General features: G+C 47.1%; 4 protein-coding genes across 8 annotated transcripts in view; 2 read left to right on the forward strand and 2 right to left on the reverse strand.

The window, feature by feature from the left end:
- Nucleotides 1-481: 481 nt before the first annotated feature.
- LOC117586353 lies at nt 482-14,634 on the forward strand. The gene is made up of 6 exons (XM_034276370.1): nt 482-1,040; nt 12,558-13,186; nt 13,328-13,652; nt 13,716-13,942; nt 14,017-14,122; nt 14,188-14,634. The coding sequence occupies exons 1-6, from the start codon at nt 872-874 to the stop codon at nt 14,304-14,306; spliced, it is 1,575 nt and encodes a 524-aa protein (XP_034132261.1). The 5' UTR covers nt 482-871; the 3' UTR covers nt 14,307-14,634.
- LOC117586354 lies at nt 6,051-7,796 on the forward strand. The gene is made up of 2 exons (XM_034276372.1): nt 6,051-6,295; nt 6,355-7,796. Exons 1-2 carry the CDS (start codon nt 6,202-6,204, stop codon nt 7,725-7,727), a joined length of 1,467 nt encoding a protein of 488 aa, XP_034132263.1. The 5' UTR covers nt 6,051-6,201; the 3' UTR covers nt 7,728-7,796.
- Nucleotides 10,663-11,841, reverse strand: LOC117586355 (surfeit locus protein 4 homolog). The gene is made up of 2 exons (XM_034276373.1): nt 11,718-11,841; nt 10,663-11,650 (listed from the first exon to the last, which is right to left on the reverse strand). Exon 2 carries the CDS (start codon nt 11,641-11,643, stop codon nt 10,819-10,821), a length of 825 nt encoding a protein of 274 aa, XP_034132264.1. The 5' UTR covers nt 11,644-11,650; nt 11,718-11,841; the 3' UTR covers nt 10,663-10,818.
- Nucleotides 14,635-17,296: 2,662 nt separating the features above from the next.
- Nucleotides 17,297-26,447, reverse strand: part of LOC117586740 (afadin) — a 54,433-nt gene continuing 45,282 nt past the window's right edge. For 3 of the 5 annotated variants that reach the window (XM_034277040.1, XM_034277037.1, XM_034277042.1), the window contains 5 exons: nt 22,680-22,967; nt 22,277-22,523; nt 18,861-20,967; nt 18,678-18,799; nt 17,297-18,616 (listed from right to left, as the gene is read on the reverse strand). In XM_034277040.1, coding sequence (XP_034132931.1) covers nt 18,424-18,616; nt 18,678-18,799; nt 18,861-20,967; nt 22,277-22,523; nt 22,680-22,967 — 2,957 coding nt within the window. In that variant the 3' untranslated portion in view covers nt 17,297-18,423. Of the gene's footprint in view, nt 18,617-18,677; nt 18,800-18,860; nt 20,968-22,276; nt 22,524-22,679; nt 22,968-23,768; nt 26,233-26,447 lie in introns of those variants that run through there. The other 2 variants (XM_034277038.1, XM_034277041.1) reach the window with 2 other exon arrangements.

Below are 26,447 nucleotides of genomic sequence, written 5' to 3' on the forward strand. Positions count from 1 at the left end.
AGAGAGGGTGAGACTGTGCCGAGACGGAGAGGGAGAACCAATGCAATTCATTAATTTATTGACTTATAATCAAGGCATCTAAAAACTTATGCCCAGAGGCAGAGGCAGAGCAAGAACAAGATAAATATACATTTATCACATAAATAGAACACTAGCAGCAGCCGCCCGGAGGCCAAAAAGCAAAGCTCGAGGCACTCCTCTGCGGTTGTGGCTGACTCCTGGGCTCCTGGTGGCTTGCCTCCTGGTGGCTGCTGCCATGTTTGCTGGGACCCACTGGGAAAGTTATCTGTAGGTCTTTTTGCCTTTCTCTCGCCTGGCTGCTGCGGTTGGCTTTACCAAATAAAGCACGAAATAAGCTAAAGCATACGTTTTCGGCCTGCGGTTCTAAGTACTCCAAAGAAATATCAACAAAAAAACGTGAAGTCGGAGATATACAGTCACGTCCTGACTGGGTCTCCCCCCCCCCCCCCCCCCCCCCGTATTGGGGTAAAGGCATTTCGGTATGCAAATCCGACCAAGAAGACTTCATAAAAGCAATGCAAATAATTAAATAACAGAACGGAGAAGGGAAAACCCAGAGCACAGAGAACAAAAACCAGAACACGAAACATACAGCGGCAGCACGGGGGAACCGTGCCAAATGACGTGCTACTTGAGCTGGCGAAACTTGGATTAACTAGCTCCCAGAGAAATAAATATAGCACCGAAAAATAACACAATAAAACCCCAAACCCAAACCCAAACCCGAAAACCAAAACCTAAAACCCCGAACCAAACACTGAACCCAATCCCGGCAAGGAGGAGCAGGAGCAGGATCCACGACAAGGTGCGACATCCGACAGAAATCCTTCGTCGCCGCGCACCCAATAAAATGCCCTGTCGGAGTACGCGCCAAGCAAGGCCGGGACTAGGAGGAAGAGGAGCATTGGGCAGAGGAGTCTGCTCCCTCGTCGGCGTCCCCTTGTTGGCCGGGAAGGCGGGCACTGCCAGCATACTGCTGGCATTTCTGGCAGCTGTCAGCTTTCGTGGCATGCGTGCGCGTAAGTGTAAACTTCTTTTACTTTGTCTGAGTCTGGGCTTGGGTGTGGGTTGGATATGCCTCCCGCCGTCCCAACCGACATTTCTCAGCGTAAATTTCTTCCAAAATTCACCAAAGTTTTGGCTGAAAATGCCAAATATTCTTGGCGAACCTTGATTGTTTTTAGACGTATCAACATTGACGCTAAGCTTACAGTACGCACCCTGTCCAATTAGCGATACTTTTCTTTGATTTACCTAAACATTAACACTGTAATTTAGGTCAGACATTTGTTAAGTAATCCTACATTGATGTGCATTTACTTTGGTTGAATAGTCGTAAGATATTTAGGATATACTCGTATGGTGTAGAGACGAACTGAATATTTAAGTGGGATAATCCCGAATCGCTTTGCATGTAACTTTTTACTCAACCACGAGTATGTTGGCCCTTTGACAAATCCCAATTGCAGTTAGTCAAAGCGCTAACTGAACCACTTGCCGCAGTAACTCTTTCAACCGCATAACAATTTCCGGGCAATCCCTTGATCCCCTCACAGGCGAATCCACAGCACGGAACGCCCCCAGAGACCGACCTTGTGTTTTAGCATATTCCCTGCTTCTCGGTGCACCCCTGTCCAACTTTTTGGCTACGTGTTACGCTCCACTCCGTACCGTAACGCTCTGCCCTGCCCTGCCCTGCCCTGTTCTGATCTGCTCGGGGCTGGGCTTTTGTTTTTGCATGCATAGTTAATTCAATTTCGCACATTTTTGTGCAAGTGTCGAGAAGCGTTTGCCAAATTTAATTTACATGATGAGATTTGCCTGGCTGCATTGTCGTTTTCGTTCTGGTTGTCGTTGGCAACTCGTTGGCACGATTTTTATAAGCTTGTCGACTTAATTTAATCGTACAGTGCGAATTTTCGTTTAGCCAAATGCCACACACACGCCCTAAGACTGAGACACACACGCACGCACACACGACGATTGTTGGGCACCTGTCACAGCACATGGAAATGCTCCCTTACAGTGGGGGAAGAGGCGACACAAACTCATTACGCATACGCATCGTGTCAAGTCCCCAGTTTGACTTGGCTTGACGCTGACGCTCGGTGTGGTATTTGCTTTCGTTTTTGGGGCTTTCGAGTAGTTTATGAAAATGCCAGGCATATTTTCTAGGCTCGTCTAATTGGAACATGGCCCCTGGCAACAGCCTCAGATACAGTACCAGCCTCAAGCCATGGCAAGTACCACCCTCAGACCTTTGAATCCCAATCTCGAGTTGATTAAATTTTCTGCGTCAGGTTGTGTGTGTGGTGGGTGCCTGTTCAACAGGTCGCAATCGTAATGTGATTGTTTCCCATCTGGTAAATTACCATCAATCCAAGTGGCAACTCTACTCTACATTGCCCAAATGAAGTTCTCTAATTGATAGTTTGGGTGCCAATTGCACTGCCGAAACTCAAACTAAAATGAATAAATTAACATCAAAGTACGAGTATGTCAACTCGTTGGACATGCACTTGTGTTATTTGTATTTGTTAACACACACTCATATTTATTATTATTATTTACATATTTGAGCTGTGACAACATATAAACAAATATTTACAGAGAATGCCCTGCCGTAAGTGATTTTCGAACAGCTTAAAGTTCCTTTCCAACAATTCGAGTATGCATTTATCATCTTGTTGGGCTGTTAATCTTTTTGCTCTTCTCTAATCAATCTCAGTTGAACTGCTGCTGCTGCTCTGGCCAAAGCAATATCATCAACAACACACATACGTCGGGGTATAGCCCCCAGTGGACACTCATATGTGATGTAATTAAATCGGGGACCAGCAAAAACAGACTCGGAGATAATTTGGCAAAACAAAAAATCAGCAGACACTCAAATAACACTTAAGCCATCAATCAGTGCCCATGGCCAAGGTCGCAGCACGGGGCTGCTGGCAGCCAAGGCCACGCCCATGTCCATCTGCAGGGGACTCTGTTAATTATGTTAGGACAATGAGCCGCATACAAAACCATTCGAGGCCCTCCAACTATGTATAGTGTGTTATATAAGAGATACAAGTATTTACCATAGCAGGGCCTCCCAAGACAAATGGCGGTCAAATGTCACGTTTAATTTATTTATGGCCCAAAGACACACAACAAATGCAGCACGGGGAGTGGAGTGATGCGTACGGGTGGGAGTAGCCCCAAGGCACTGGGCAATGGGCGCCAAGGCTTTAATTAAATAACTGCGCTAAGTGGAGCCAACTCTTTGGCGTCGCTAATACAGCCATTAGCCTCATTCGTTGAGAGGCCATACATTTGCACGTTGGCGCAGCCGCTCCCGGACACGAATCGCCAAACAATTCCCGCACTTTGTGTTCCCTTTGAATACTTTTCGAGCAGTGTCAGACGATACTTAATTAAATTCATTTTGTTCCTGGAATTTCAGTTTTTATATACATATGTATGTATTGTATATATATTTACTCCCAACCAACAGCTTTCATCCTAAGATCAACGCAAATAATGCTCCGAATTAATTTTTGGTTTATTCGTATTTTTTAATTGTTTGGATTGGAATGTAACTGACCCTCAAACCCTACTTTAAGCCTTAATTTTAACTGATTAATATTATTGCCTCTGCTATTTATGGAGGGAGCATCTTTTGTGCCAACATTTAGTATTTAATCCTGTACCATCCTCGACATTTTCCATGTAACTTGTGTGTTGTGTTACCTCTCCTGATTAGGAATTAATTCAATATCAATGGTCTCTCAACATGTCATCCTGTAACGGATGCCAAACACTCTCTAAATATGTGGATCAAGTACATAAATCATGTATTCAGTAAATAAATGGGGCGACCAGCCAGAGAGGTCTGTAATTTAGGCCTTATAATGGACACACACGCGGATGCCTGTCCTCTGGTAATGAGCAGCAGGAGCCAGCGATATTAGGCCAAGCCTCTTCGACCTCTCGGGTGGATTGTTGGTGGATGTTGTGTATTTGTTTAGTCATGTGTGTAAATTATGGCCGAAAACAACGACAACATCGCTGCCAAAGAAAAGACAACAATTGTCAATCAGCAGAAAAGACAACCCAACCCTAGAGCTGCGAAATAGGGATTCGAGACGTGGAGGCAGAGGTGGAGTCTGGGGCATAAATGCTTTAAAGCAATCGAAGGCAGTCGAGTGCTAAATGGGCGCGTCCGTCCCTCGTTCATCGTCCTCAATCTGCCACACCCACGTGTAATTGCTGTGCGGCGTGTTGTGTGTCGCACGCTGATGTTCTGAGAGGAGTACGTACGAGTACGAGTATTTGAGTATATGCCACAAAAAGTCGACTCTGAGAAGTCGTCGTCATAGCCGTTGAAGTGAGCGAAACAACGCGTCGCCTTTTGCCTCAAAACAACACGAGAAACAACAAGAAGAAATAAAGTAAAGCAAAGAAGCCCATAAGGAATCGATAGGCGACCAATGAATGCCCTGAAGAATCGATTTAAATTTATTTAAAATCGTTTTTTCTGACAAAAATTGAAACCTATTGTGGCATAAACGGTGGAATATCCTGGGGAGAGATAGCAACATCAATCATAGATCTATGCATGCAGAATCTATCGGAGCATCTCTCATCGCACCATCAACATCCATTGAGGCAACCACAATGAGAGTTGAATCCTAGTTGCCCCGCAATTCAAAGGGTAACCGCAACAAAAACGTCCAACCATTGATAAAATGGGGCGACGGGTGCTGATGTGGGTCGTCGCTTACGGAATGGGATTGTGGCAGGGGAGCAGAGCAGGAATTTATGATTCCATTTTTGCTTTTTTCCTTCTTCGGCTTTTCTCTGCCAAACAGCCTCCGGGCGTGTGTGGCTGAAGAGGCAGAGGAGAAGCGAAGTGTGTCTTTGGGGACTGGAGCCATGCAAATGGCTCTGCTGCGACTCTTGAGCTTCCGTCGCAACAATGAGAAATGTTTGAACGTGGCCCCCGCCACCCATGAGTATGACTGAGCATCATTGGCCCAACCCCGTCGGATCTACGCCCCTGTGCGGCTCAGTTCGGCTCGATTTGTGTGTGTTCAACAACCATTTGAGCTGTTCGATTATGCATGTGTGCCGCCAAGAGGGGGTTGTCGCATGTGCCGTGTGTGGAGTGGAGCACGGGGTGCGCTGTGCGCTGTGCGTGCGTTTGCCGATATTTGCTGAATGTTATGAACCAATAAATGACAAGTTATGCCCTCTAATTAATGCGCCTAAACATGCGACAAGCATATGTGACGCTAGTTGAATGCTTTTGGCTTTTCCTAATGGGGCGAGATCCTTTGGAAGGGATTCCATTCCCCCTCCTTAATTTGGGAACACACATACATACATGTACACATATGTAAATGTTTGTACATGAATTCTGTGAAGCCCACAATCCCCAAAGGAGGAGGCTCCACATGAAGTCACTTTTTGTGGCCACACATCATGGCCGGCCGGTCTGGCATTTCATTTTTCAACTGTCAGACAACTACCCACACTGGCAGTGTCAGTTTTGACCCGGGATGGGGTTATCTGGTGGCGCCTCGGGCGTGAATACTCCTACATGCAGAGAAATTAAAATGACATTAGGTCAGAGGAGCGTAAAAAGTCAAGCCATGGCTTCCTTTTGCTTCTCTTATTTCTTTTTTCTTTCAAAGAAATTGGGTATGAAAATCACATTTTATCTCGAACGGACGGACACTGGCCTGGCCTTCGGGGCACAATTGAGTAGCATTTAAGCTTTATAATAAATAACACACTCTTTAGATTCGAATCTGACGTGGCACAGGACAATCAGCTGTCAAAATTATAGTTGTACAACATTTATCCTGAGGTGTTCAACAGTTTTGATTCAACTTCTTGCCATTGTCAGTTGTCAGTGATGGCAGAAGTTTAATTTGTTTACATATCGAATTTTCCAGGCCCCTATCGCTCGTCTATCGATGTTTGCCTCAAACAGTTGCCTTTTCAATATTCCCGCAAAAACTTATAACTATAAGCAACCAGAAAACAAAAAGTAAATACAAATTGTTGTATTGTTCTATCAAATAGAAATACTCGTGGCCAAGATTCAGTTCAGCGTCAATTTATTTAAAAGTTTTCTTTTTATTTTGACTTTTGCCACATTATGACAACCCTGGAAAGCGCACGAGAAACACAATGTGGTTTTTTTTTTGCTGCTTTGGTAGTTTGGCAATTTTAGTACCAATTTCCTTTGTGACTACATTTTGGAACAGCTTAAAGTGCGCGGGAAGTAAGTGAGATCTGATTTAAGCCCTCCACGATCCTCCTGACCCACGATGTCTTCCCAAGAATACCTCAACAAGATGAAAACCAGAAGCCAAGTCGTCCATAAGAAGCTTCAAGCTCCCGAGAATTTCAATGAGCGTGTTCGCAACTATCTGATCAATGGGCCCAATCGGAGCGACATCTGCGACAAGGTCGTGGTCGCCATGGGGCAGGTTAACATTGCGGCACTGCTGATCGAAAGCGGCATTGAGGATGATAAACTGCGCAATATTTTCCACGTGTTGGCCCAGCGCCTGAAGTGCATGCGGCTGCAACTGGCGGACATTCCTAGGCTACTAGATCTGTGCCGGCGCATTGGGGCGCCTGAGCTCACCGCAGTCCGGGCTCTTATGGTTCTGGCAGGCGAGAATGGCAGTCAGCTGGAGCTGCTTGGGTCGCTGACGCCTGCCATCGAGGTTTTGAAGGTGTGCTGCAGCATCGATGGGCCATTTCCGAAACTAAAGAAGGTGTGCCTCGTACACCTCATTGGACCTGTGGCCCAGAAAACACTGGAGGAACTCTTTCGCAACTGTCCGTCACTGCGCAACTTTGAGCTGAAGGATGACAGCAGTCCGCCGAACAACCTGGACATCCAGAGCATCATGCAGTGCTCGCACCTGCAGGTGGCAAGGCTGCCTCTTCTGCTGAAGAACCCGATTGCCCTGTGCAAGCTCAGCAGCCTGAAGTACCTCTCGCTGCATAGCGAGGTTCACTGGCAGCGCAACGACTGGCTGGTGACTGTCCAGCAGATCATCAATGCCAAGCAGCTCGAATTGGGGGGCATCTGCTTCGACGGCACCTATCTCCGCTTCCCGCTGAACCTCTCCTCGCTCCTGCTGGCCCGCTGCACAGCCCTTACCGAGGTTCATGTGAGCCACTGCAAGCTCGTGGAGGACAGCAATCAGCCGCTGCCGCTGCCCTTCAGCTGCCAGCGCCTGCGGTTGCGCCACTGCACACTCGGCACGTTCAACCTATTCCTAGAGAGCTGTCCCGTGCTGCAACAGATCGATGTCTTCAACTGCAAGTTCTTCCAGAAGTCGAAAGTCCTCTCGCAGGCCCTCGCCAAGCGGAAGACGCAGCCCATTATGCGTCCCGTGTATATTAAAGTTTCCGAGTCGCAGAAACTTGAGTTGGAGTACAAGAAGTGGAGTCCGGAAGAGCAGCTGGCAGCCAAGCATTGGTTAGACATAGAAGTGCTCAAGAAAGGTCATGTTCCCTTCTTGGAGGATATGCCCCTGGGAACAATAGTCTTTCGATTTGTCCAAGCCAAAAACAGACTGCCCGCCTTCATGTTTGATCCCAGCTATCCAGGCAGCGCGGATCTAAAGAAGGAATTGGAGGCATTGGAATTGGCAGCTGATCTGCCGAGTGCTAAACCTGCAGAAAGTTCCAATTAAATATTTCCCCTCTTACCTCTCTAGATTACCAAATGTATTGTGAGACTGTATCTCAGAGAGCTTGAGAGAACGTGCCTTAATTTTAGAAATAAAATAAAAATGATGAAAACCCTTTTGTGTGCCACATTAATTTCTGTACTGAACGGGTAATCCCCTCAAAGTTGACAAATGTTCCCCCATTTGAGCCGCGTGGCATCCAGCATAACCTCCATCTACATATCAAAATCCAACCTCAAAAGGCTTCTGGCACATGTGTCCTCTGTCGTATTTGTTTTAGAATCTCTGTTTATTCAGTTCGTTGGTTCTTTGGGGAGCTTTGCCTCTTTTTTTGTGTTTTTTGTGTTATCAAAGGTTATCAAAAACAAGGGCAGAATTGAAATTAATGTTTGTACCGCATGTAATTAATAATAAAAGAAATCGCGCAAAGCAAATTAAATTAATCTGCCTGTGAGTGTGTGTAACTGGGCTGTTAGCCTGTCCAGAATGGCGCTTAATTAGGCCAACTCAGCTCCCACGTCGCAAACTCCGTCCTGCCATTGCCGCTGCCTGGTCATTTTCCTGTAACTTTATGTTTGAGCAAACCTAATGGGGAGCCCGCCAGCTCGACTGCTCGAGTTAATCCGGTTAACCAATCCCAAAAGCAATGTTAAACAGTTGTAATTGGGCGTTACCTCCATATGGAAGGCAGAAGCAAAAGCACTAGATCGTAAATTCCATTAGCCCTGTCTGCCTGGGCATCAATGGTTGGCTCGAACAAGAATACATATGTTGTGCCAGAGAATATATGAGACCATTCAAGATGGAACATGGAAAAGGATAATCGTTGTATTAATATTATATCCAAATATTATGTAAATCATTTTGAAATATATTTAAAACCGTTGTCCAAATACTCCTATAAATGGAAAAAATATTTATATTCTCTAATCAAATTCGTAGATACTTGCTATATTCTGCAGCATAATCCCAGTGAAACGTTAAGCGTCGCAACATTTGGTTTTAATTCCGACCAGTTTCCAAACGATATAATCCATGTATCATCTCTCATGCCACCAGTCCGATTAGGCACGAAGCCTTCTCCCAGCCGAAGCCCTGAACCGGGTTTGGCCTTTTTCAACTTTGCACTCGAATGAATACGAAATTCACGCGAAATTCCCTGACAGTACCCGCCACGACAGCGACACAACGATAAAGTTGCCCCCTACCACTGCCATAACAGCCCAAAAATCCCCCAATTTGAATTATTATGTTATTGTTGCTGCCGCTGTTTTGTTTGCACGATGGGCGAGATGGAGCATGGGGACTGGACTGGATTGGATTGGATTGGACGGGGAGAGCTAACTCGACCCAAAAAGTTTCCACCAATCATTGCTCAACCATTAGAGTAGAAATTTTAAATTTATTGCTCCGACAATGGCATTAACAAAGTAATATTTCAGAGACCTTTAAATGATTTCAATTACTATGTGCCCAAAGTGAATGACGAGGGGCAGCAGCAGAGGCAGATCCAGGGGCAGGCGCAGGAAACCCTAAAAACCAAAATCAGTTTATGTGGTCAAGTGTACATTTACACTAATTACCGCACAACAACAATTGTTGCTGCTCTCATTTGTTTGTCCGTTTCAGATGTATTTTTTCCTGTTGTTGTAATTGTTTTAGTTGTCGGCTGTTGTTGTTTGGTATAAACTTTGTGTGCAAATAGTTTTTAATTACATAGATATGCAGGCAGCAAGTGAAAAAAACAATGGCACATCTAACGAGAAACTAAAGTTGAAACGAACTGAGGATGCCCCAACGGGCAATGCCCTGTAAGGGATGTAAGTCCATAAATATTTGTAAAATGTTCAAGCTATGCAACACAAATTGAGAATTGTATTACTTTTGAGATCAGAATCAGAATGCTAGAATCCTAGAATCACCCTCCCTCTATGCACTTTAATTCAAAATTGCAATTTAGTTAGTCGGATGAGCATAAAGCGCCTAGCCTATGTGGTTAACCCTATTGTTAGGAATTGTTTGAGCCAATGAAAGAGGAGTGCCAATAAGTGAAGCTAGTGAACAATTAAGCCACAAACTAGAGCCAGTCGTTGATGGACCTCTGCCTGGAAATGCCTCTGCCTCTGCCCATGGCCCAACAATCCAACTTCAAACTTTGCTCGAATCTCATTTACGCAGTGGAGCATGGTTTTCCCATCTGGCCACAATGAGTGCTGGAACTTTGCATTAAAGTGGAACTTATTTAAAGCCCACAACATCGGCTACTTAGTTAGGACATTCGCCTGCGGGCACTGGGGCAGTGGGGCAGCTGGACCAACAGCAGTGAGAGCAGAAAGAGCAGCTCAAGAGCACCACTTTCTGTTCGTGCTGAAAGTGCAAAATGGAAAACTATTCCAGCGAATTGTTCTCAAGCGAAACATTTAATAAAAATGTAAGCCTGAGAGGGAACTCAGCTGAATCTTTTCCCCCCTCTTCATTCTGTGTGTGTGTGTGTGTGTGCCAGCATTTGGCATAATATTATTTACATAATAAATACTTAGTTGTTATTTGTTATGCTGCGCGTAAATTTGCAGCCGGAGGCGAGACACCAGAACGGGAAACCAGAGAAACAAAGCCCCGACAGCCCCCCAACACACCACACACCAAAAGGCGGGCAGGCAGAGCCTAGTTCTAGCTGTAGCTTTGGGGGTAGGAGTTTTAGGGGTAAACCCATGGCATGGCTACAGCTGCGGGGTGGAGGAGGGAGGTTCCATGGAGAGCGTCGTAAGCCACCGCAGAATATATAATGTGGTAGGCGTTGGTAGGGACAGTAATTTGAGGCCCATCTGCGAGATTTTATGCTCTAATAAAATTGCAATGTGGCCGCGAGCCGGCGGACTGATTGGATCAGGATAAGGACCACGGACAGCACTTACAGAGAGAGAGAGAGAGAGAGAGAGAAAGAGAAGAGGACTCTTTAATCTCGTCCAACTCAAAAGCTCTAATTGAACAAATTGTGTTTCAAATTTTGAAGCGCACTGCTCACAGATAGACACATACAACACACACAATTTGGAGTTCGTTGGGCAATTCCCACCTGGGTGCCCTGTCCAGTTTACCAGTTCTTCTTGTACTGCTCGAGGGAAACCTCGCCGGGACCCAGGACCACGACCATCAGCAGACCCCCCACCACGGACAGGGTGTGGAAGCAGTTGTACTTCAGATAGTCCCGCTCCAGTCCCTCGGCGAACCACCAGGCATTGACGCTCATGTTCCAAATGCTCAGGATAATGGCCAGGAGCAGGGCCGCTGGCCTCGTGCGATAGCCCAACAGGATGAGGGTCATCAGGAGCAGGCCGAAGCTATTGAGAACCACAGCTGCGAGGCCGAAGTACTGCTGAAGCACTGTCAGATACATGAGGGACAGCAGGATCCTGCCCGTGAACTGCATCAGGTGCTGCGATCGTCTGGGCTCCTTCAGCAGCGGAAGACCTGCGCGCGCTCCATAGATACGACAGCAGGAGGCCGCTTCATTGGCCTCCACAAGGAGCAGGAGCAGTCCTCCAAGCAGGGAGAAGTTCCGCAACAGCTGTTCCAGCTGCAGGGGCACAGAATAGACGTGCAACTGAAAGAGGACCAGGCCAACCAGCAGTGTTACCGCCACATTGGTCCACACACGAAACAGAACCAGACCGCAGCCCACAAGCTGGCCCAAAAGGTTGACCTGACAGCTCAGGAAGGCCACGCCCCATGAGAAGTTCAGGTGCAGCTGGAGGAAGTATATCTGGTCGCCCCACTGGCACCACATGCGCAGAGCGTCCTCGAAGAAGGTGGCCACCAGGCAGAGACGCGCCACAGTGGGCAGCACGAGGCGACTCCGACGAACGACCTCGTCGCCAAGATCCTCCGCTCGCGTCAGCCAGTCTGTCCACATATCCATGTCGGAGCTGCGCAGAGAAGGATAGCGGATGCGGATGCGGATGTGGCTGCCACTGGGTGTCCAACTCCACTTACATGCAAACTGTTTTCTCTCTTCCGTCGCTCTTCTCGCTGCCAGGGACACAAAAACTAGCAAATATTATTTTCGTCCAGTGTCACACTGATTAATTTAAAATCAAAACAAAAACTACTTGTTTCCTTTTGACCTAAAAAGCATTTCGCGCACAATTCCCTCTCCTAATTTCGGGATGAAAAATTATTTCCTGCTTCGCATAGTTTGAAATGTTCACATTTTTCCCATCGGTAATTACGCGTCGGCGGCAGGGGCCCACCGTTGCGAGTAGCAGCTGCTGTGACAAAATATAAATTCACACGAAATTATGTCCCATCAATTGCGAGATTGTTCTGCCACCGAAAAAAAAACGGAATCACTTGACCCGAAACGCAATCGAATCGAAAGCCCTGAGCAAACAAATTTGCATTTTTGCCATGATGAACTGCAATTTGCTGCCGGAAAATGTATATCAATTTTCCAAAAAATATATTTCACAATTTGTCAATTAATAGACAAAAGGCTTTGGCTAATGCGCTCAATTGTAAGCTCTGTTTATAGACAAATGCGAAATGCAATTACTTAGAGTGCTGTTGGGAATATCCGACCATGGGGTACTGCAGGGAAATAATTATTGAATTATATTTAAGATAGTTACAAGAATTATGTGTCTTTTAGGTTACATCTAAACGATCCCAACGAGAATACCCCCCACTCTATCTGAAACAACTTTTACCCAGCCCTAGTTTGACAGCTGTGCGCTTTTGCCGTCAGTTGGCAGGCCTAAAACCATTATTCGGAAAGGAGAAACTTCGATAAGATTGCCACACTGATGCCTGTTTCATTCTTGACCTATTTTGCAGCGCTGACAGCGAGTGCGGCGCCCATGGGGGAGAACGCATCGCTAATTGCACCAACAACTTTCTCCCCAACCATCACAATGGCCGCAGCCGTGGTGGGAGTGACAGGAGTGGAAGGAGCTGGAGCTGGAGCTGTCATGCGGCTGCGAGGCGGCGTCAATCAGGCGGCTGCCATGGAGGCAACCACAGTGGAGCAACTGCAACAGGATCAACAGCAGCAGCAGCAGCAAACGGTGGACATCTGGAGCGAGAGGCCCGATACAGCAACGCTGACAAAAGGCTTTTCAATACCCACGTATCTGCCGCCCTTTCCGGACTTCATTCCTGCCGATTTGCCGCAGATACAAAGGAACACCAGTGCGTGGGCGAGAAAGCCGACGGATGGCAGACTGATGACATCTAATGAGCATCCACCGCAGTTGCAATCCCCGACTCAGGGACAGGGACAGTCCCAGTCCCAGTCCCAGTCCCAGCCACGACTCCATGCCTACGACAGCGAACAAAAGGAGCTGCAGCTGAGGCGTGAAAAGGAGCTGGCCAAGGAGCGGGAGCAGCTGCCACGTCGACAGCTCAGTCTGCCTCCGATTAATGCCACCGTGCAGGCCGGCCAGCATGCCTATCTGCCCTGTAAGGTAAGTGCGGGAAGTGTGGGAAATGGGAAGCTGCAAGTTGAGTGGCGTAATTGAAAGCATCCACTGAATAGAGCCCGAGTCGCTAAGCACCTTCTGTATCCCTCTTCTGTCTCTGTCTCTGTCTCTGTGTCTGCATTGCAGCTCAACCAGCACTCAAACAAGCCCCTCTCCTGGGTGCGCTTGCGAGACGAACATATCATTGCGGTGGATCACACAACCTTCATCAACGATGCCCGCTTCGCATCGCTGCTCCAGTCAACGACACAGTCCCCTTCCACGGCAACCACTCCCACTGGCATTATGGTCATTCCGGCGAATGCCTCCAGCCCGGAGGATAGGGGCAATGAGAGCAGCTTGAGCTGGACCCTGCAAATCAAATACGTGCGGCTGGAGGATGCCGGCTGGTACGAGTGCCAGCTGGCCACCGAGCCCAAAATGAGCGCCAAGGTGCAGCTGTTTGTGATAAGTAAGTGCACAGGCTGTAAACCTTCGAACTAGCTAAACTAACGCGAATTTATCTGTACCACAGCACCTCGAACCGAGCTAATTGGCGATCGGCAGCGCTTCGTGAAGGCTGGCAGCAAGGTGGAGCTTCACTGCATTGTTCGGGGCACACTGGAGGCCCCTAAATACATATTCTGGTATCGCGGGGAGCAGCAAGTGACGGCCGAGAACGAGGCCAGCGGCGCCCAGAGCGGCTGGTACACGCAAATCGATAGGAATATCTTTGGCAGCACCGAGCACAATCGGAATACGGTAAGGGCTTTGCCAGAGGGCTTTCCCAGCTATCCAAAGAGCATTTCAATGATGAGGAATAAACGGTTTTGCAGATTGGCTCGCTGGTCATTCCGCTGGTGCGCAAAATCCACTCCGGCAACTATACGTGTGAGCCGGAGAACAGTGCTGCGGTGTCCATGCAGTTGCACGTGCTTAGCGGTAAGTGGGATTACATCGAGCCATTCGCATTGTGCATAATACACGCCAATAATGTACCATTTCAGGGGAATACTCCGCTTCGGCCATCAAGTCAGCGGCCGCAGGGCTCCATAGACTGGGCCATGGCTACAGCAGTCTGCACCAGTGGCTAATTTTCCTCCTGGTGGCTCTGAATAAGACATGAGTCTCTAGCCACCTCTAGTCAAGGTGCTTGTCTAAGACATTAGTTTACTTTTAGATCAATTTCACACTACCCACACAACCACACACACACACACACACGATTACATTGTTTGTTCCGCGGACACTTCTTCCCGTACCGTCTAAGCTGAAATTTTGGCCGATACGAAACAAGTTTTTTATACAAATTCTAGGCATAATACTGTTTTCCTTTGCTATAGCTGATAGGTCTAGGTCTGGCTAAGCATTATACTAAGCATCTACATGCATAATTCTGAGTAACAAAATCGAATATTTGCGTAAATAAATAAAGCCTAAGGCGCCTTAAGTAAGGATATGTCTATCTAAATGGCTGTTTCACCTCCACAATAGAACAGAATGGACTTGAATGAGCATTCTCAATAGTAATTATCATCTTAATTCATGTTAATTCAACAACTTTGCACACATTGCCATACCAGAGCTGACTCTTAATGGTTGTCATCATCTGGAGTTTTGTCTGCTGCTGACTTTTCCATCTCACCTTAAGCTCTCTCCAATTAACAGCTGCAGCTTATGCAATCTTCAAGTTTGTTCCTAATTCCGTTACCCCCATCATCTCCGTTACGGCGTACTCATTAAAATGTTGTCCATCAACATCCACAACCCGATCCCCATCCACCCATCCACCCATCCACCCACAATCCCTGCCCAAGTGCTCTTCATTTCTCTTGAGCAAATTATCTGCATATTTTTAAATGCAAATAAAGAAACCTGTCAGAAATCTCTTGACGGGTGGAAGCGAGTAAGGGCAGGCTAAAGAAATCTCTAAGCTGCACCAAAGCCGAGCAAAATGCAGGGGAAATGAGGGAAAACTACTATTGCTAAAGTCTTTGTCCAGTTTTTGTTTTCTTTTTGTGGCTCTGTGGCTGCAGGGGGGCTTTTGTTTTATGGCCTGGCCAACTATAATTTTGCACGATTCTTCTGATTGCCCGCGCACTTTACGCTGCTCATTTATCAACCCGGCACTGACCAAAGCCGCAGCCGTTGTAGCCATAGCCATAGCCATAGCCATAGCCACAGACAGCCGTAACCGCAGCCGTGAACCAAAGATGTGGCAGAAGTTTTATGGCCAACTTTGAATTTCCTTTCAGCAGAAGTTGGCCCACATTTTCATCTCTCCCTTCGTGCTTATACCGACAAACACACCTTGGCCTATTCTTTCTTCTTATTCTCCAGCAGCCACTCAACAGACAATTTACAGCTGAACAGATGGCAAGTGAAAGAGAGAGGAGACAGCTACCCGCTACCCGCTACCCGAGAGAGACCCAGCCAGAGGAAGCTGCCGCTTGGGCACTGGCCTAATCACTTTTTGATTTATTTGGTATAGTCGCGTTATGAAAGTTTTCCCCACAGTTCATATTTTTCTTTTGGCTTTGCTTGCGGTTTGTCCTCAGCTTTCTCGCAGTTTTCCCTGTTGCTTTTGCGGCCAGCAACAGCAGCAGCAGCAGCAGCAGCTGGAGCACCAGCTGGATAATATTGACGGGATTATCTCCCTGGAATATTGAAAAATTCCGAGACTTGCAATCTGAATGCCTTCCTTCAGGCCACTGTCAACAATTTGATAAAGTTTTCGTCCCCTGCCACCTGATTATGGGTCGAAGCCGCTCCTGCAGCTTGTGGCGGATGAGGGATATCAAAGAAATTGGCGCATTTTAATAATTCACATGGCAAACTGCTGAAAAATACATTCGACTCGAAAGACATTCCACGCAGCAGCGCTTTAAGGCGACCCACGCTTGTCTCCAGGCCATAAAGAGGTCCTCGTTGCTGCTTGCTGCTTGCTGCTTCCCGATTCCTGGCTACTGGTTACGCTTTTTTGTTGCCGGTGCCGGTTAAAGTTTGTCGGTTGACTTTTAAATTACATTGTGGATGTACTCCACTGCTTCTGGGGTGGCAATGAAACTTGTGCCTGCAACTTTCGAGCCTCCTCCCCTGAAGGAAAGTGCGTGCTAAGTAAGGTGTCCCCCCGAACCGGAGGGAGAAGGAATAGCTTGAAGCCAGGGCAACGTTTTAAGTGGCTGACGGAGCATGTGGGTGAGGCTGGCAATTGTCGGTGGATACTCTTGTCAAAGCAGCAATTGAAGCAATGTAATAAGTTTTCCCGGGGTGCCGGAAATTGGCATATAATTTGCCCAAATATTTGCGAATTCAAAGCGAAAACTTTTGCCGGCAGCCGCCGGGTCTCAGTTTCAACCATTTTGTTTCAGTGCAAACATAAATCACTGAAGGCATACTTGAAGTTTTTGTGCGAAATTATTTGCCCTGCCCAAACTTTGATTTAAATTTTTAAGGTACGCGGGTAGGGTAGCGGAAGCGGTAGGGAAGTGGCGGGGCCAATAACTTGTCGGCCGGTTGAGTTGCCACTTGCCAGCCTCATGAAAAATGTATTTAGGTAGGTCAATTGCCTAACCTGTTGATGTCCGGGAACAGTTCGATCGCATGCGCATGACTGTTCTCATTTATTTGAATTTGGTTGGGGCGCCAAGTCCCCGACTGTTCCCATCGAACAGCTGATTCAAAAGAAGAAGCATGTAAATAATAATATAGTTTCTGTATTTCCTAAAAGAACATTCAATTCGACTGAAAATATATCATATTGTTTTTCATATAATTAACTTTTTATTTTGCATAAATATGCACAATATGTTGCTTAACTGTTTGCATTTTGATATATAATATATATAATTGTAATATGTAAAACTAAACGCGCTTAATGGTGAAACTAAACGACAATCTTCGTATATCTTTTTACAGAATTATACATTATACTCGTACATAAATTGTAGATTTTTTGTTATTTTTTTTTGTTATTTTCTTTTAATATTTCTTTAAAAAATAGTTTCGCTTATTAAAAAATAAATCGCATCTTATATGTTACAATTTAGGTTTTGCTTTTGCTTTTGATATATTTAAATATATATAATGTGTATAACTGTAGTTTTTGCTTGGTTCTATATATTTGAAATACTTGGAATGCCCAAAAATAATTTGTTGCCTTTGTGGTCTCTTGTTTTCGAATTAATTTGTAAGCTAGTAACACTAGAAGTGTTAGAACACTACGAGTAACAAAGAATCCGATTTCAATCCTATCTGTACGACATATAGGGGTGCAGGATTATTCATTTTTTAATTCGTTTTTCGTTTTTTAAAGCCATTAGGTTCTTGTGTAGTGAAATCCTATTCGATTAAAATTGGTACTTTTGATGCATTTAAAACGTGTAAGAAATGCTTTTTCAATTAAAAATATATTCGTGTCTGTGGATATTTAAACATTTCATTAGTTCTTTAGTTATTTAATCTTTAATCGTTCGCTCGTGGTGTTTTTTCTTCAAGTTTTCTTTTTGTTTTTTGTAAATATATATATATATATATATAATATAGGTATGTATATTGTAGCTGTAATAATTGAATAATTGGACCATTTGTTTAAACGTTGATGTGGCTTAAAATTCTCGAATAGATTTAGTTTATATATAAACGTTTCTTGTTCCGCACGATTTCCAGGTAAATACATATTTGCATCGTATATCTAAACTATCGTAACTCCCATCATCTACACTGTCTAATCATTAATTGTATTCTGTAATCCGATGTAACAATCTGTTAATTGTAGGTTTCTTTAAGGTTAATGTTAATGTTTAAAACGCTTTACAAATGTGGCTCTCCGCGCCTCGCCTCGCTTTCGTTGCCCTTTCCTTCGGCTCGTAACAGTTTCTACATAATAGTTTTATATATATAAACATGTGTATATATAGTACTATATATGCAATGATATACACTGATAATTCTCACTAATTGAATCCAGTTAACATTTTGTGGTATGCAATCAACTCTGGAACGCGATAACTATGGTTTGTTTATTGCCTTGCTTAGCAAATTCGTTAGGTTTGTTTCTGTTTTCTCGTTATCTGTCATATAACTCCATCTAAATATTTATATATATATATATTTCTATGTTTGTTGGCCCCCTATTAATTGAAGATAAGAAGCTTTGTGGGTTCGGGTTTCTGAGTGTGTGTATGTATGTACATGATCTGTATTCGATCTGTTCGTCCTCTTGCTCCTAGTTCTGCTGCTGCTTAGTGCACTGCATCGATGTCTCGCTGTGCTCGGGATATCTTCAGCTTGTCCTTGGGCGTATTATCCTCCCCCGACTCCAGAGCAAACATCTTCATCTTCTCCTTGAAGGAGAGCTTCTCGGGAACGGCATCGCCAGCGCGTTGTTGCTGCTGCTGCTGTTGCTTCTCGGCCAAGCGACGTGTGCGCGGATCTCTGCAAAGCAAAAACTATTCTATCAGAGATCTGTATTTTGTTAACTTGATAGTCGACGCACCTGTACACCTCTTGGGCGCCTATAACGCCGGGCGTTGATTGCACTGAGGTGTTCCACAGAGCCGCATCTGGCGTGGCCGGCATGGAGGGCAGCATGGAGGCATCCAGATTATGCTGCAGATACTATAAAAGTTTATTAGTAAGGGAAGCCTTCTGTCTGACATTCTTTCTGTCTCCCACTTACACTTGCATCTTCTCTGATTGTGTCCAAATCCTGATGCTCCATGCCATAATTGTCTATGATGTATTGCTGCTGCTGTTGCTGCTGGCTGTTCCCGCTCACGAAATTGTTCTCCTCGTCGTGGAAGCTCACACGCTTGTTGTCCCGCTGCATAAGTGGTGGTGGTGGGGGCGGTGAGCCCAAACCTCCCACCATTCCCGTCCCCGTGGCAGACACATACGCGGCATTCAGTTCCATGGCACTGAGGGGCGATGCCTGCATGCTGCTGCTGCTGTTGTTGTTCAGGTTTCCGCTCAAGCTATTGTTGTTGTTGTTGTTGTTGGGTTGGGTGCTGAGGAGGGAAGCCTTCTTGATCTCGACGGCGGCCGCTGCCTGATTGTTGGTCGCTGTCTTCAGCAAACCCATGGAGGAGCTGGTGCTGCCTCTGAGCTTCTGCTGGGACATGATCAGGTAAGAGCTGTTGCGCTCTGGCGGCGGCGGCGGAGGCACTGCAGCATCCAGGGTCTCGTTATTGTTGTCCTTGTCCAGCATCGTGAGCTGCGTCAGCTCCTTGGCAAGACTGGAGATGGGATGCTCCGTCTGCAGGTGCCGATCGTCCGCGAAGCTGGCCGACTTTTGCGACTTGGATGGCGACGAGGGGGCTCCACTGCTGCCTGCTCCACCCTCGGAGTAGCGGTTATGCTTGAGTATGCTCTTGGGCTGCTGATGTTGCTGCTGCTGTTGTTGCTGGTGGCTGGTCATCGGAGCCATCGCAGGCGGTTGTTCCACGGGGCTGCTGCTGCTGTCGGTAATCTCCGCCATTTTGATCTCCGTCTGGCGGTAGCTGGTGATGGGTGTTTTTATGGCACTGACCTGCCCGCTGGCCGCCAGTCTGAACAGCTCCTGGATGTTCTCCTTGTCGTACTGCTGATCCTGGTCCTGATCCTCCTGCTCCTCCAGCGCTCGCCGCTCAAAGTCACGCTCGAGGATGAGCGTTTTCAGCTGCTCCTCCTGCTGCCCGGAACGGGAGATTGTCTGCGACAGATCGGATATCTGCTGCTCTCGCCATTGACGAATGTGTTCGCGTCTCATCTCCAGATCCTTCTCCCGCTCCTCACGCTCCCATGGATTGGTACCCGTGTGGAGTGGTGGTCTGTTGGCCGACTGCTGATTGGTCGGCAAATAGCTGCCCTTCGGCGGGTCCAAGGTGCTAGCCACGTAGTTCATGCCGGGCGCCAGCTGCGCCGTGGCCTTGAACAGCGGATGCGTGGCGGTTGGCGGTAGCGGTGGCTTATCCTCGCCCAACACGCCGGCAGGGCCATGGCCGGGCATGTACCCCGTCTGCGACATTCGCTGTTGTTGTTGCGGCTTTGGGGCGGTGCTGGGCGGAGCAGCCGGCTTGTTGGGAGACTGGAGGCTGCCCAGAGGCTTGGGTGGCAACGCAATAAAGTTGGGCGAAGGCTGTTGCTGCTGCTGCTGTTGCAATTGTTGCTGCTGGAGTTCGTAGAGTGTGGAAGGCTCATGGATCTGACTGCGTCGGGCATGCTGATACTCCAGGCCGCCTCCATTCTGGAAGCCACCCTGGAAATCGTTGACATTCTGCATGCTCTGGCTGCTGCTCATGGGGGGTTGCTGCTGCAAGTGCTGCTGCTGCTGTTGCAGTGGCATCTGTTGCTGCTGCTGCTGTTGCTGTTGCTGCTGCTGGTGGTACATGTTGCTGATATTCGGCATCGATGGAGCCATCATCTGCTGCATGCGTAGGGTATGTTGGAAATTCTGCTGGCTCTTGGTGCGATTGTTGAGGGTGAGCTGATGCTGGTGTTGCTGCTGCTGCTGGCCGTTGAGATTGCTGCTGCTGTGTGCAAATTGTTGCTGTTGCAACGAGTGTTGCTGCTGCTGTTGCTGTTGCTGCTGCTGTTGGAGTTGCTGCTGCGCCGTTTGCTGGCTGTGGTAGTAGGCGGAGACGGGTCGAGTGGGTGGCAGATTCGCATTACTTTGAAGGAGCTGCTGCTGCTGCTGCTGCTGCTGCTGGTATGGTGATGGTTGTGGCTGCTGTGGCTGCTGCTGTTGCTGTGCAAGCGGGGAATTGCCATTGAAGGCGCTCATGGTGGCATGTGTGGACATCGGCGGTCTGAAAAGACATAAATGAAATTGTATTACCATCACAATAATGGCCAAAAAGGTGTTCAAGTGTTGCTGGTGGTTGGGTGTGTGTGTGTGTCATCATTTGCTCTAATTACACAACGTGTGTGGATATGTGTGTCCTTCTCACATCCCAAAACAAGTGCCAAGGTGCGTGTGCCTATGTACAGCAGCAGCAAACACGAAACACGAAACACGAAACATTGGGGAAACACAACTCGAGCGGACGAGCCACTAATTACTCACGTACTTGAATCGTTTCTACCATCTGGTAATCGCTCTTAATGGGTATGAAGCCGTAAAGCAATTTCTTTAAACGTAATGTCACCCTAGAATTACACACACACACGAGAGAGGTAACACACAATTTGAGCTCCTGGCAAAGTGCAAAATTTCTGTGACCACATTCCACATGCCACCACCTGGCACTCTCCCTGCTGCTGATGCTACTGCTGTTACTGCCACCTGCCTCATCAACAACACCAACAGAAACTCGAGGACACCCAGCAAAACCAACAATTTGTTGTAAATTATTAATTGCTCCGGCCCTCTGTGGTTTGCTTTTATTTTTCCTCTTCGGTGAAAGTGCCTATGGGTACGGTTCGGTTCGCTTCGGTTTGTTACCGGTTTGGGTATTCGTGTCAATATGTGGTTGGAATTGTATTTCCAAGAAATCTTTCTATATTTCTCAAACAAAACTTAACATGATTCCTTTTACATTTTGAAACGGCAACGAACAAAAATCATAAAGGGACCGGACCCACTAAATATTAATTCATGTCAGATGTTGTGTGCTTTCTGAGTTAAAAACATTCTTAAATTTCACTTTGAGCAACTATATGTACTAAGAACATTAATGCGAGTGATATAATTAGGGGAATTAGATAATTAATTAAAGAATGAACTATTTAATTAAATATTTATTCACTTTTCGCAAACTAAAACTGTGTTTGAAGTCTAGCATCATAATCGTTTCATACACATAATTATATCCCCACAAATGCAACCGATATTCCGCCTAGTTTTGGTAATTTAGCACAAATCACAGCAGTTAACTGATTGCCTTGCTCTACTAACCCATCAAAAGCATAAACTGAACCGAACCGAAACGAGCAAAAACTATTTTAGTGGTCAGCGTAACACAACCGCATTTGAAATGACAAAATTGTTAAGGTTACTCGTTGAAGGTAGGTGCAACCATCAATTTTTCGGTAGAGTTCGAAATATCTCTTGACCTTTGCTGCACATAACCCCTATATACACTATCGTATTATTTCTATGTGTATCGTATATTTTACCTTTCATTCAGTATCGGCTGGCTTTGGTTTTGTGCCCGATATACGCTCAGATTCTGATAGAAACCTTGCTCGTTGCCATTTCCATTTCCATTGCCATTTCCATTTGCATTGTTGTGGCTGCCATTTGGTTGACCCAGCATTCCAGCTCCCACTCCTGGTCCCACCGGTCCTCCTACGATTCCACCCATGGCTGCGGATGTATTGTTATGCAAACTGTGCGTGCTGCGTGACTTGGAATTGGCCAGAGCTAAGAGGAAAGGAAAGATGGAGATGAAGTATGGGATTAATCTCTGGCATGCATAACGATTTGATTTCGCTGAAGATTTCTCTGTGAGTGTGATTGGGATGAGGATGGTGGAGGATGGAGAATGGAGAATGGAGGTGCAGATTGCAATCCACTTACATATGGTACCAGATCCCGTGTGATGATGCAGGGCCGGCACTGATTTGCTATTTGGAAGGTGTGCAGTTAACGGATTGATGATGCTACTGTTGCTGTTGTGGCTATTGGTATTGCTGTTGCTGTTGCTGTTGCTATTCATGTTGTGGCTGTTGTTCAGGTGCTGGCTGAGGCTGAGGCTGTGATTGGCATGCCCGGTGGCAATCAGTGGGCCACCGATGCCGCCCAGGGATTTCGATGATTCGGCGGCGCCCATTCGCGTTAGATCTCTTTCGGACATCCGTCGATTACCTGTGATATCCCAGCAACATCATCATCATCAACAAGAGTGCATTGGTTTGGGGAATTGCGAGTTGCGTTGGTGGTTTTTGTTGGTTTTGTTTTTGGATATGGATTTGTGCATGGATTGGGGGAGAGATAGATAGATAGATAGATAGATGAATATTTAGTTTGTTATTTCAAGTCAGTTTCGTTTGATTATGTGATAAATATTTTAATCATTTAATGCATTCAAAATATAATTAAAAATATTCTACAATAAATCAATCAGTGCAAAAGGTGGGAAGAGAGAGAGAGATGAAACAGATAAAATTCTATTGTATTCAGAATAAATATATATGTACAAATCTAACAAACGAAAGCCACATGTCAGGTATAGAATAAAGCTGGATTAAAGTTCTCATTCTCATAATTAAATTGAATATTTAAGTCAAAGTGAGAGCGAAAAATTACACTGCAAAAACGCCTACAAGCCATAGATATCCGATTAAAAATCCAATGCAGAAAATGAAATAATTACGCCATAGAAATTCTATTGGAAATAAAAACCAAGTGGATTACATTTTAAAACAAAATGTGTTGTGGATTTACCAATAAATTGTGAAGCATTTTAAATTCTACAAATTAAATGTATGCACAACCTACACGAGAATCAACAAAAGATTTAACATACAAAAATCCACAATAATTCAACAGAAAATGTGTGAAAATCAAAGCTAACACGAGTGACATTCCAGCTAATATCTAAAGCTAAAACTCAATATTTAAGCAACAACATGAAGCAAGAACAACGACGAGGAGAACAACATGAACCTCGGTGCAGCATATTTAGGTTGTCATCTGTGGGTGGAGCATATGGAGACGGCTGTGGCTGCTGTGCTTGGTCCCAGTCGTAGTCCTACACAATGCCCACTGGCACTGGCAGATAGTGCCCCCTCCTCATCATCATGCCCATCCACATAGCCATCCTCGTCATCATCTTCATCTTCATCATCATTATCATCCAGAGGAGCAGCATTGACATTGACATTAACATGCATTTCTCGCACATTGCAGTGCGGACAGCAGCCAGAGGTTGAATCAGCTGCCGAGCAGCAGGACTCTGCCTCACTGCAGGAGCAGGAGCAGGAATTTGGGTAATCATCAGATGCATTCTCGCAATTTGGCCAGGACTTGTTGACCTGGTTAGAAGCACTCTTGCTGCTGCCACTGCTGCTAGCCAGAGACAGCAGCAATTTGGCTGTGGAGGGAGGCGAGACAGGAGCCTTTAGCCGTGTCTGTTGGTGGTGGCAATGGTGATTGTGATGGCGATGGCGATGGCGATGTGATGCTGAGTCCTGTTTGGCTTTGTGCTTCAGATGCTCCTGCTTATGTTCCTGCCGCTGCTGTTTGTTGCGCTTCAGCTGGCGCAAACTGTGAACCTGACGATTGCTGCACATGACACTCCGACGGCAGGACGCAAGCCGGGACAATTCCGATGCCTGTTTCCGACTGCTGGCCTCCACATCCTCGTCCCGACAGCTATCGTAGCATTTGAAAGTGGAACCTGCATTGCCAGAGAGTTGTTTCTCTTTCTGCTCTTCTTGGGGCTGTATCCCATCACGACAATGGCCACAGCAGGGACAATCGCAGGATGTTTTGACTGGCTCCACGGCTGGCACTGGCACTGGCTCTGGTACTGGGACATCGTAATCCTTGCCGGCACTGCCATACAGACTCCACTCCTTGAGCTGCTTGAGTATCTGGCCCTGTTCGCAGTGCGACAGCTTGGCGCTGGTGCTGGAGCTTGGGCTGCTGGGGGCAGCCAGAGCGGAGGTGGACTTGGACTTGGATCTGGCCATGCTCGGGGGAAAGTTCTGATTGGCATTGAAGTAGGCGGCCATTTCCCGAACTTTGCCCTGCCCCAGGGGCAGCTGGAAGTTGGGGCTAAGATTTATCTGGCTGCTGGCGCGACGCCTGCGGATGATGGGTGGAGGTGGTGGGAGGTTTGCTTTGGCTGAGGCTGAGGCAGAGGCAGAGGTGGTGCTGGTACGGATGGTGCTGGCACAATATCGATTGCTTGTATTTACAGGAGGAGAACGAGAACGAGAACGGGTGCAGGAACTTTCAGTTTCACACAGATTAGGAACTTTGATGCTGATAATAGGAGGCGGAGGAGCAGCAGCGACAGCAGAGACCGGGACGGAGACGGTGACGGAGCTCGAACTGGTACTGGGACACAATCCTGACCTTTTGTGCGATCGCTGGGTATTCAACTGTCGATGAAGTGGCGACTGCTGTCGCAGCAGCGGCATCCGTTCGATGGACTCGCTGGAGGAACGCTGACTATTTGAGCCCGATCCGCCCGAACTGAAGCCATCCGCCGTGCAGTTGGTGGCTCGCTTGCTGTTGAGTTCGCGACGGATCTTCTGGATCAGCGGCATGCGCTCCGCCTGCTCTGCCATCAGGGATTCGGTGGAGGATGTGCTGGCCGCAAAGTGGCTGATGGCATCGTGCGTGTGATACTTCCTGTCGATTCCTAGGGCTGCAGCTGCAGCTACTCCTGCTCCAGCTCCTGCTGCTTGTCCTGTCGTTGGTGGCTGCTCCAGATCGAAGCTGACTGTCTTTCGATAGCCGGCCACAGGAGTCCGCTTCACCGTGAAGGAGGGACAGGGGGCGACTGCTGGGATGCAGATGGGAGGCATTTGCTGCTGCTCCTCTTCATCGTCAATAAATGGTATATCATCCGAGTGAGCCATGGAGGCGATTCCATCCTCGTTGAGCGGCTGATGGGTATCGCTGTAGGCGGCAAAGTGCCCAAATGACTCCTGGGAGGTGCACGACACCTGGCAAGGCTCCACTGGTGGTGGCACCTCCTGCGGCGGCTCATCCAGATACTCCTCTATAAATATCGAGGGAGGCGGTGTCCTGCGCAACGGACGCATGGGGCTAAAGTGTGCAGCAGCAGCCGCTGCCGAGGGTATCGGATGGAAGTAGCCCTGATCGTTGGCCAGATACAAGCTGCTGGCGGATCGGGCAATCGGTCGGGTGTCCCTGTACCGTGGATCGATGTGCAGCTGATGCCCCTGGGCGCACAGCTCCTCCTGCAGGCAGGAGGCGCTCAGTCGGCGCACCGGCGGCGAGGCGGCGCGCATGCAGGCAAAGGACTCGCGCCGACTCCGATTCAGGCTGTCGTCCGAGATGGAGTTGCTGTAGTAGCGAGCCTGCTGCTGGTACGAGGAATGGCGCCGCTGCTGGTTCGGCTGAAGTTGCTGGAGGAAGTTGCTCGACGAAGCTTCTAATCAGATCAGAGTGAAGGAGCAGCATGGATTGGAGATTGCAAATTGCAGATTGCAGTTTGGGAGTGGGTGGAAGGACCTTTTGTTACTTTTGTTAGCTTATACAACGACTGGAGAGTGTGGAATGTATCGTTTGAGTGGTGAGTGTTTGAGTGTTTCGAGTCTGAGTATCATTGTTTGAATGTTTCGAGTGTGTTCTTCTTAGCGTTCTACC

This window comes from Drosophila guanche, unplaced genomic scaffold (genome assembly GCF_900245975.1).
Source record: "Drosophila guanche unplaced genomic scaffold, DGUA_6, whole genome shotgun sequence".
Lineage (NCBI taxonomy): Eukaryota > Metazoa > Arthropoda > Insecta > Diptera > Drosophilidae > Drosophila > Drosophila guanche.

What these genes read in the sequence shown, in the direction of transcription:
- LOC117586353 (XM_034276370.1), top strand. Translation starts at nt 872, where the DNA reads ATGCCCTGTCGGAGTACGCGCCAAGCAAGGCCGGGACTAGGAGGAAGA. An exon ending in ATGCCTATCTGCCCTGTAAG is followed by an intron (nt 13,187 to 13,327) that starts GTAAGTGCGGGA and finishes TCTGCATTGCAG; the next exon opens with CTCAACCAGCACTCAAACAA. An exon ending in GGTGCAGCTGTTTGTGATAA is followed by an intron (nt 13,653 to 13,715) that starts GTAAGTGCACAG and finishes TCTGTACCACAG; the next exon opens with CACCTCGAACCGAGCTAATT.
- LOC117586354 (XM_034276372.1), top strand. Translation starts at nt 6,202, where the DNA reads ATGTGGTTTTTTTTTTGCTGCTTTGGTAGTTTGGCAATTTTAGTACCA. An exon ending in CAGCTTAAAGTGCGCGGGAA is followed by an intron (nt 6,296 to 6,354) that starts GTAAGTGAGATC and finishes TGTCTTCCCAAG; the next exon opens with AATACCTCAACAAGATGAAA.
- LOC117586355 (XM_034276373.1), bottom strand. Translation starts at nt 11,643, where the DNA reads ATGGATATGTGGACAGACTGGCTGACGCGAGCGGAGGATCTTGGCGAC.